The following is a 10,969-nucleotide window of genomic DNA, read 5'->3' as shown; positions in this document are numbered from 1 at the left end:
TTTGGTTTTGCTTAAACTTACCTGCTAGGTATTTATCACGGGGACTGTTCCGAAAAGCTGTTCCTGCCGCCGAATTCCACCTTCGCACGAAACACCACAAATTAGGACATCAACCCCACCGTCTGGATGTACAGCGTTCCTCCACAGTGAGGATTTCAAGGAACTTTCTTCCACATACAAAGCTGTGGAATGAGCTTCCTTGTGCGGTGTTTCCGGGACGATACGAGATGGGTCCCATCAACAAAAGCGCGTACACCTTAATTAATGGCTGGTAATGCTCCTGTGATTCCTCTGGTGTTTCAAGAGAATGTGGGCGGCGGCGATCACTTAACCACCAGGTAACCCTTCAGCTTGTTTGTCCTCCTTTTCCATAAAAAAAGGTATCTGTTTTGTCAGTGTGTATTTAAGTGCTTTAGGATTTTATATTCGCTCGTATAATTTGTACTAGAATTTTCAAGAAACATAACTAGTCTTGGCCATATATAATATAACCTCAACGGAAGACAACTCAGTTCTTTTCACTTTCGGATTCTAGGTATAGAGACAAAGATTGGCTCTCGAAAATATGCTCCAATGTTTGTTCATGGAATTTTAGTCATTTTCAAGATATTTCAAAAGTGTCTTGAATATTAGCTGACGGCTTATGTCATTGCAATACCTGTTTTTGGTGTTAAATTAAAAGTTATACATTTTTTTTAAATACATCATGTTTTTAATGTGTTGGAATAATTTATTTTAGACTGGTTGTCTTTTTCGCTGCAAACTTGCTTCAGCTACATAAAATATAAATACTACGTAAAACATACATTTAAACATAATTTTGATGATTATTTATAAAAATATTAAACACAATTAAATTAAAAAATTTGTTAAACACGGTGTATATTTTCAAAGCGTTTATTATTAGCCGCAAGGTGGCATAGGAACGGCACCAGGTGTAGTGAGGCATTGTCAGTCTTAGCTAGATTATATAAATATTTAGAGCATTAATAAAAAATATATAATGGTAATGGGGACACAATATCGCCTTTTCACGGCCTGATTGGAGGATATATTTAAGCTTCTGGAGTGGTCCAATAGAGGCATAAACATCAATGGAGAATACCTGTCGCACTTGCGCTTCGCAGATGATATTCTACTGTTAGCCAGCAACGCTGAGGACACTACATTAGATCCATATACTAAGAAAGCTATAAAAGGTTCCAATGAAATTGATTTGTGAGCCGTTATTAGGGATGCTCCCTAAGTTTGGGCGATAGTGCAGGTATCGCTTCTTTCGTATGTCCACATGTTGAGACGTTTATCCATTGGGTCTTGTGTAGGTGAGAGAGCGTATCCATGACCACATTTCGCTGAAGGGCAGCGGCAGGAGCGGAAATTGATCAGCCACTTGGGTCCCTGACTCCTGCCTAGCAAGTTAATCAACTACTTAGAATGTTAAATAATAATTTAATCTTATCTAATACTGTTAAATTATGTTTACTTACTGCTAAAATAGCAGTATTGTAAATAAAATAACTTATCTATCCCTTTTTAAAATCCTGGTTGGCTTATCTAATATAGTAATTAGAAATTAATTAGTAAGATTAATCAGTTGTAACTTATATATAATACCCTTTCGTGGTCTCCACTCCAACAACTTTTTACCCCATCTTCCATCGGACTTACGACAAATATGGCCCGCCCACTTCCACTTCCTAGATACTTTAGTTTTTGCTGTCGGTTAATCCCGTTCTCTTGCGGGTTTCGGCGTTCCGAACGTAATCACGTGGAGAAATCCCTCACATAGCTCTTTCCATAGCCCTTTGGCTGACTTGTAGTCTGTGGACGAGCTGCCGCACTTGTTTGTTCCTGAACAATTCGGAAAGTTTTCCGAAAGCATCCCAACTGAATACGTCGCTTTATCTCACGTTCCTCTCCACTCCTGTCGAGACTTATAACTTGACCTAAGTAGATGTATTCGACAACACTGTCGATCCGTTGACCGTGCACGGTCACATATTCAGTTTCAGCATTACAGCACATATTTTTTGTTTTGAGGCTGTTCATTTTGGAACAACGTTAAAGTATTAAGGAATCACGGGGCGGTTAATTTAAAGTGAGTATATTTATTAGAAAAAATTAACAGAGTTAAAGGACAGAGGTCTGTCGTACATCGAAGTTAAGTAGGAACTGCCCGCTTGAGTCCCATACAATTATATCTTACTTACTACCTGAGTTCTCACCCCCGCATCAGTCATACTTTGTTCTTACACTCTCAGTACTTATAATGTACATTTTTGCCACGAGACAAAACTACACTTACGTTCCCACGCTTTCTAAAATATCTTAACTAAACATCTGTTATTTGGGAATTTTTCTCAATCCCTTTATTTACTTTTATATTCTAATTCTCCGACACGGCCATTCTGCAATCCTCTCGCTGATTTATCGACGTCAAGTCCAGCCTAGACGCCACAGCGCATAGCACACAAGTAAAGCGTTTATAAACAGCTTTCAACCTCCCACAAAGCAAAGCGTAAAAGCTTTCAGCACGTCACAGCTCTGACGTATAGCAAAGCGTTGGGGCTTTCAGCATTGCTCAGAGGCAGCACTAAAAACACGCTGCAAAGCGTTGCAGCTTTCAGCATCAACCTTTGGTCAAGACAAATGAGCCCAACCTTACTGCAAAGCGTGATGGCTTTTAGCAGGACATCAGGAAAAAGCGATAAGGCTTTCAATCCACACCCCACCACAAGCGTGGCGCTCTTAGAAGTAAACTTGGACAAAGCGACAGGCTTTCAATCCTACACCCCACCACAAGCGTGGTGTTCTTAGAAGTAAACTTAGACAAAGCGACAGGCTTTCAATCCTACACCCCATCACAAGCGTGGCGCTCTTAGAAGTAAACTTGGACAAAGCGACAGGCTTTCAATCGTACACCCCACCACAAGCGTGGTGCTCTTAGCGACAGGCTTTCAATTCTAATATGACAAAGCGTAGAAGCTTTCAATCTCAATAAAGAAAACCATATTTATTATTAATGCGAGGATAACTTTGTACTTAAACTAAGTTGCCTACCGCAACGGATGAATTAAGGCCTTATCGACATCGTATCGTACTTTATCTCTTTTTACTAGCTTGTCCATCCTATGTTTTGCTTCTCGTCTCATTTCTATTAAATCCTCTAGCTCTGCCATGAGTTAGCAATCGAATCGTGCGTTCATTTACTGCAGTCGATAACAAGTAAACCTTGGAACCTTCCTTGCTGACGCTTTTCGTCTTCATTTGATTCCACCGTTAACATATTCCAAGTTAAATAACTTCTGCCGGATATTATTTTGAAACAGTATTTCTCGAGAGCATCTTGGAAGAGCATACGTCAACTACGGAATGCTTTTCATCTGAGAACGAACATATCCTGACCTTATGATCAATTATCAACCTTCCTTTATTGTAGTTAGCTAGCACAAATCAGCAGTAAGAGACGGGACGTTATCGCGAGCCCACTATACTCACTCTGATGAAGGACCTCCGAATGGTCTGAAACTCTTTGAGATTGAAATAACGAATATTTACTAAGACCAATACTCAAAACAACAGACAGATGCCCTGGCAAAATATAGGCATGTCTATTTTTACCTTTTAATTTTTTTCAATTTACTAAACTTTACAAATTCTTTACCAAAATTCATGATTCGATGCGGCACTCAAACTTGCGCCTCTCGGGCCTAGCCCGAGCCGCACCCCATCTGAGCCAACCGTACAAGTGACGCATCGACCGACATTTTAATATGTCTTGTTCAACTTGTTCAATCCCAGAAGTGAGGGATATCATTTAACTAACTATAAATATAAAAATAGCAAACTATGAACTTAAATATAAAATCACTTGCCATGGAAATATCAGCTCACGGCGACGCACCACACTTTTTCCATAAATGTTGCACGTAACGCCGGGTAAAGCTACAGATGCAGGTGCCAGTTAGTGGCACCACTAGCCAGTGACACACAGTTATCCAGGATCCATTACACTACGTCTCCAACACACATTCCCAGTGCACAGACACTGTCCACTGTCCACCACGATATAAGCATCGCTGTGTCATGAGAATACTGCTCAAGGCCTCACGTGAAAACCTTCCCGTCTTCAAAATCACGCAACTTCAGCATGGTTGTAAATGCGTTCCCGGGCGTCAAATATCCCTGGTATCGTGTAGCAGACGTCCCAGAAAACAAGTCGAATGTTTGCGAAGGCGATCCCACCGCTGCTCTCGGAGATTTATTTGGATTTAAAATCGAGCGTCACGGTGTTGGTATCCACCATGTTGTTTTAAGTCGATCAGTGCGCACAACCGGCGCAGGCGCTAGCTTGAAGACGAATGGGACTTCTAAAGGAGCGCTCTACTGATGGACAATAATAACTAACTTCAATCACGTCACCGACATTGACGTACACAGTGACAACTTCAAACACACTTTGAAAGATGACGTTCGCCATCAGTTCAGCCCAATACACAGAGTAAAATATAATCATACTGGCCATATTACTTTTATATTCTAATTCTCCGACATATATATGAATAAACTTTTGTGAAATTAGCATGTATTTCAATTCTATTTTTAGTGAGTGACGTTGATGAGCAATCCGTCGTTTTTATGTCAATAAAGTATTTTTGACTTTGACTTTATAGGTTTTGTTTAATGTTTATTAAAAGGTGATGTTTTTATGTTTTTGCCAATAAATGATAAAGTGAAGTATCAGTACAGTCCTCTAAATTTTCTACTCCCTTGATCTAAGTTACTACCGTTGTTTGGTTTGGTGTTTTCTTATTTTCACCTAAATAGGCGCAAATGCACCATAGGTCCTTTTGAGCCCATTGGGAGTTGGGCAACTTCACACACCACCTTTGAATTTCTTCACAAGTGCATGTAGATTTCCTCACGGTTTTTCACTGTCCGTAATATACCCACATGTGAAGTCGAAAATCGAAAACATTAAACATGAGTTCGAACTGGCGCCTCACAGACGAGAGGAGTCTTAACCTTTGAATCACAGACGCGAAACGATGAACTAAGAAAGCAGCTTCATCATCCATGCTAACTTGGGGTATTTTATGCAAAAAAATTGTAATCATACGTATATTCATATAGTATGATTACAATTTTGTAATTACAATTTGTAAGAATCATCCTATTGCGACTATATTAAGTATATTGAAGATAGCATCAAAGCCAATCCTCGCGGTTTATGGCGCCACGTTTCAAGCCTTCCTACCAAAGTTAGATTTGAACCTAGTCTGACTTTTGAGGGGCAAACTTTCTCAGGTGTAGCTGCTGCAGATACTTTAGCTAACTTCTTTTCAAGCACATTTTTGCCAGATGTACTCGATACAGATGAAGCTTATAGTTTATTTATTAGTTATTGAAAGCATTATTCACAACTACATATACGCGCAAGTGGACAAATACATTTGTGGCGAACAGCATGGTCTTAGACCGAAAAGATCTGTAAACTCTAACTTGTTGTCACTAGTTGATTTTATCTCTAACAAACTAGATCGTGGATCTCAGGTTGACGTCCTCTACTTTGACTTCCAGAAAGCATTTGACAGGGTCAATGATGATATATTGTTACAAAAACTTAGTGCCATTGGCTTTGCACCTTAGTTTGCATCGCAGACTACTTGCGTGACCGTCAACAATATGTCCGGTTTGGTCTGTTGGAATCCAATCATTACCACACTCGATCTGTGGTTAGTCAGGGATCGATACTGGGGCCTCTTTTGTTTCTCTTAATGATTAATGATCTTTCAGAAGTGCTTGATAATTCTCGGTGTCTCCTTTATGCTGATGACTCTTCAAAGAGATCAAATCTGATTCAGATTGCATGGCACTCCAAAATGTTGTGCAAGCTGTGTTCCAGTGGAGCTTGAGGAACCGTTTAGCATTTAATACGTCCAAATGCTATGCCATAACTTTCGGTCGAAAGTGATGCCCAATAGAGTTTGATTATAAAATTGGTGGTGCTTCGATATCTCTAGCAGAAACTATCAAAGACCTGGGTGTCACATTCGATCGAAAGTTAACCTTCCATGATCATATTACCACTCTGGCCAGTATACAGTTTTAGGCTTAGTTTTGAGGAATTCTGAAGATTTTACATCCTACGGATTTGTCCTCATTTTATATGAATAAAATAAATAAAGTCGAAAATCGGAGTTATAGTATTCGATATGTACACTATAGTGATATGATATATGATAGATATGACACTAATAGTGTCGCTAAGAAATAGACGAGCATATTATTTAAACGCTCTGTTTCTCTCGAAAATGATTAATGTTCACATTAATTTCGACAAAGAATCTTCTTAGAACAGGTGAATCTTCATGCCCCATCTCGGCGTCCCTCTTTTTGTGATGGAAAAACATTTGCCGTGTACATTTCATGTAGATTCTATAAATTATATTTTATTTTATTTTTATAGAAAAGGAGATGTATTAATAAATAAATCTGTATAAATAATATGTAAATACATAAATCTCAACGCTTATTATCCTAAAAATAATATAAACGATGCCCGTCAGTCATCGCGTAACTTTAATAAACTGTTTAACCTAAAGTGCCGACAACGTTCTTGTGATTTCTGTTGCCAGATAGTTTCGGCGGTCAGCCTAACGAAGCTCTCTAAGAAAAAAGCGATTTACTCGATTGTATGAAACGTGAAGTGATTGATAGATTGACAGATGACGGCTATAATCTTGTTAAAAACGGAGATAGTCGAAATCCACTACGTTTTAAGCAACTGTTCGCTTTCAAACTTGCGGGATCTACACATTACATAGCTCTTTTTTTTATAGAATAGGAGGACAAACGAGCGTACGGGTCACCTGTTGTTAAGTGATCACCGCCGCCCACACTCTCTTGCAACGCCAGAGGAATCACAGGAGCGTTGCCGGCCTTTAAGGAAGGTGTAGGCGCTTTTTTTAAGGTACCCATGTCGTATCGTCCCGGAAACACCGCACAAGGAAGTTCATTCCACAGCTTTGTAGTATGTGGAAGAAAGCTCCTTGTAAACCGCACTGTGGAGGACCGCCACACATCCAGATGGTGAGGATGATATCCTAACTTGTGGCGTGTCGTGCGAAGGCGGAATTCGGCGGCAGGAATTAGGTAAAACAGCTCTTCGGAACATTCCCCGTGATAAATGCGGTAGAAGACACACAATGAAGCGACGTCTCTACGCAACGCCAAGTGATCCAGCCGTTCACAGAGTACTGGGTCCCCGACAATTCGAGCTGCTCTGCGTTGCACGCGGTCAAATGGATCGAGCTGATACTGGGGTGCGCCAGACCAGAGATGACAGCAATACTCCGTGTGGCCGGACCTGCGCTTTGTACAGCGCTAGAATGTGGGCCGGCTTGAAGTATTGTCGTGCTCTATTAATGACGCCCAGTTTCTTTGAAGCCAATTTGGCTTTGCTCTCCAAATGGCCACGGAATTGGCAATCGCTCGAGATTTCGAGACCCAGTATTCCGATACTAGGCGAGGCTTTTAGGGAAGTGTTGTCGAAGAGCGGTGATGCGACAAATGGGTTTTTTTTTAGTGGTAAACGCGCAAACTTGAGCTTCTGGGGGTTAAATTGGACAAGGTTCAATTTACCCCATTCCGCGACCTTCTCAAGAGCGGACTCGATAGAAGATCTAACCTATACGAAACATAGCGGCACTAGGCCGCTACTTCACGCCGGTATTCTGTGCGAGTGTGGTAATTAACCCGGTTCTTTCCATAGCCCTTTGGCTGACTTGTAGTCTGTGGAGGAGCTGCCGCACTCGTTTGTTCCTGAACATTTCGGAAAGTTTTCCAAAAGCATCCCAACTGAATACGTCGCTTTATCTCACGTTCCTCTCCACTCCTGTCGAGACTTATAACTTGACCTAAACAGATGTATTCGACAACACTGTCGATCCGTTGACCGTGCTCGGTCACATATTCAGCCTCAGCATTACAGCACATATTTTTTGTTTTGAGGCTGTTCATTTTGGAACAACGTTAAGAGATGCAGCATACAAATACAGCTCCTCAAACAAAGCCTGTAGGTCCTCAGCGTTGCTGGCTAACAGTAGAATATCATTTGCGAAGCGCAAGTGCGACAGGTATTCTCCATTGATGTTTATGCCTCTATTGGACCACTCCAGAAGCTTAAATGTGTCCTCCAATCAGGCCGTGAAAAGGCGATATTGGCGATATTGTGTCCCCATTACCATTATATTTTTTTAATTAATGCTCTAAATATTTATATAATCTAGCTAAGACTGACAATGCCTCACTACACCTGGTGCCGTTCCTATGCCAACTTGCGGCTAATAATAAGATAATAATACGCTTTGAAAATATACACCGTGTTTAACAAGTTTTTTAATTTAATTGTGTTTAATGTTTTTATAAAGAATCATCAAAATTATGTTTAAATGTTTTACGTAGTATTTATATTTTATGCAGCTGAAGCAGGATTGCAGCGAAAAAGACAACCAGTCTAAAATAAATTATTCACAATTAATAACACATTAAAAACATGATGTATTTAAAAAAAATTATGTATAACTTTTAATTTAACACCAAAAGCAGGTATTGCAATGACATAAGCCGTCAGCCAATATTCAAGACACTTTTGAAATATCTTGAAAATGACTGAAATTCCATGAAGAAACATTGGAGCATTTCGGGAGCCAATCTTTGTCTCTATACCCAGAATCCGAAAGTGTAAAGAACTGAGTTGTCTTCCGTTGAGGTTATATTATATATGGCCAACACTAGTTATGTTTCTTGAAAATTCTAGTACAAATTATACTAGCTAGATAACTTAATATCGCACAATAGTGTTAAATATAGTAAAACATGAGCATAACGAGATCAAATGTAAAGTCTAAAACTGTTGTCCATACAAAAGATTTCAACGCGCTAGATTAAAGATAACTTTGTTATGTCCCTCCAGCTCGTTATTATCATTTCAAGGTTATTAAAGTATAATTAGAAATCTTATAAATTTAAAACATTATTTATTAGATAGCTATAAAGTTGAAGAATAAAAAAATGTAGTTAACTTTGCGTATAAAAATAATTTAAATATCTTAGCATTTATTTATTTTAGCAATAAACGTAAAAAATAAGAGTCAGGCTTTTTCCTACTAATAATTTGGCGAACTATTCAATACTTTGGCTAGTGAATTAAATAATAGTTTAAATAACATAAGAAACTGCTAATTTTATTTAAAGAATATATATTATTCTATTTTATACGGAGATAGACTACCGGAAATACATCTCTGGAACAAATTATGGTTATATTATTGGTATAAGTTAAAATAATAGAAATGTTAATTAATATAAATTATTAACTGGACTTCATTAATACCTAGGTAACACTGAAAATGTTCAGAACATTAGACTGGGGTGGTGATAACTTAGCGATTTCCAATAAGTACTTTAAAATGAAGTATAATTATCGTATAAATTTCCTCGAAAATAGACAAGGGCTGGAAATTTGTCTATTAGATCTACATAATAATAGAATCAATATTTGATAAAATCGCGGAAACCAAAAAATCATGTAACATCGGCGCGTTACGTAAAACTGAACGCTTAATTACAGGCACACAACGTAAGGTCGTAGAAAGTGAATTGGCTCGTGTGAACCGTCAAAAAAACCCGCCATATCGCCAGTCTTGGACGTGCTGCAAGCGCGGCGGACGTTTCGCGCCTTTTTTCGAATAAAGAATAGCTTTTTGTATCGGTGCAGTGATTTTTTAAATACTATTTTGGCTGTAGTTTGAATAATGTGAGAAGATTGTGCTACTCAATAACTTTTTTATTTGAATGTTATTTCGAAAGTTCGATATGGGAAGTTCTTTTAGGATACCCACCTATAAAAAAATGGTAAGTTTTTTTTTTACAATCCGATAATTGTATTTATATTAATTGAAGAGTATAATAACAAGAATTCCATTTTTTTGTGACAGTGAATTGTAAAAGTATTTTTGTAATCAACTTTATTGATAAAATCTAAAACAAGTGCTTAAACACAAAATAGCTGATGATATTAAGAATTCATAAAATTTCTAAGCAATCCAGTTCTTAATGTTCTGAGCATTATGCTAATTAGCAAAGTGTGTTACGTTAATGGTTGTAATATTTGACGCTTTTACCAAACGATGAAAGTTGTTTTGATTCTATATCTATTAAGTAACAAACAGGTTGATGATTGAACCACTTCTCAGAATTTCTCCCCATTAGCGAGAGTATTTCGCGTAAACTACCGACAGACTGATGGTGTCCTGTCGTAATTATATAATATAAAACCACTGTATTAATATTAGTCAAACAATTTTCGTTACGCTGGTGATTGATGGTGTAAATTACATTTATTTTAAAAGGAGGTTTAAAGCTACCCTTAATGTAACATGAGACATAAAACTACGTTGAAACCTAACCCTGCTGGTAATATAATGACTCTATGGTAAATGGAAAATATGGAAAGCTTTGAAGTTTTCATTTATCATTTGAATTGTCATCACTATCATCTTCTACATGTGGCATTCCTCCACTGTACGGCTTTCAAGGAACTTTCTTCCAACAGATTTCCAGGTTGATACGACTAAAAGAAGTAAAAAGAGTGTACTTACCACTTAAAACTCTGGCAATGCTCTGGGGTTGTAAGTAATCAGTAAATAAGTGAATGAATAAGTATCATTTTATCTTATGGGGATATGCTGCGGGTGCTCGTATTTTTGCGCTCCAAAAGAGGGCTATTAGAGCAATTTATAATATACGACTAAGAGACTCGCTTTAGAAAACATTTAAGTTGATATATCAGTTCTTCTCCATAAGTCAAACCCTAGTTACGAATTGATGTAACTTCATGACGTTTACCAAGTGTTGTTGCAATATGTCATGTTATTGTCACTCCCCATGGTAAATAATTATAATA

The 10,969-nt window shown here is 38.2% G+C and overlaps 1 protein-coding gene across 1 annotated transcript in view; it reads left to right on the top strand.

The window, feature by feature from the left end:
* Positions 1-9,697: 9,697 nt before the first annotated feature.
* LOC126979063 (mucin-5AC) overlaps positions 9,698-10,969 on the top strand; it is a 130,198-nt gene continuing 128,926 nt past the window's right edge. Inside the window, exon 1 of the mRNA XM_050828255.1 lies at positions 9,698-9,918. Within this exon, the coding sequence (XP_050684212.1) occupies positions 9,859-9,918 (60 nt within the window). The 5' untranslated portion in view covers positions 9,698-9,858. The remainder of the gene's footprint in view (positions 9,919-10,969) is intronic.

The sequence above is a fragment of the Leptidea sinapis genome, chromosome 3, assembly GCF_905404315.1.
Source record: "Leptidea sinapis chromosome 3, ilLepSina1.1, whole genome shotgun sequence".
In the NCBI taxonomy this organism is placed as follows: domain Eukaryota; kingdom Metazoa; phylum Arthropoda; class Insecta; order Lepidoptera; family Pieridae; genus Leptidea; species Leptidea sinapis.
This window is presented reverse-complemented; position numbering and strand designations above follow the sequence as displayed.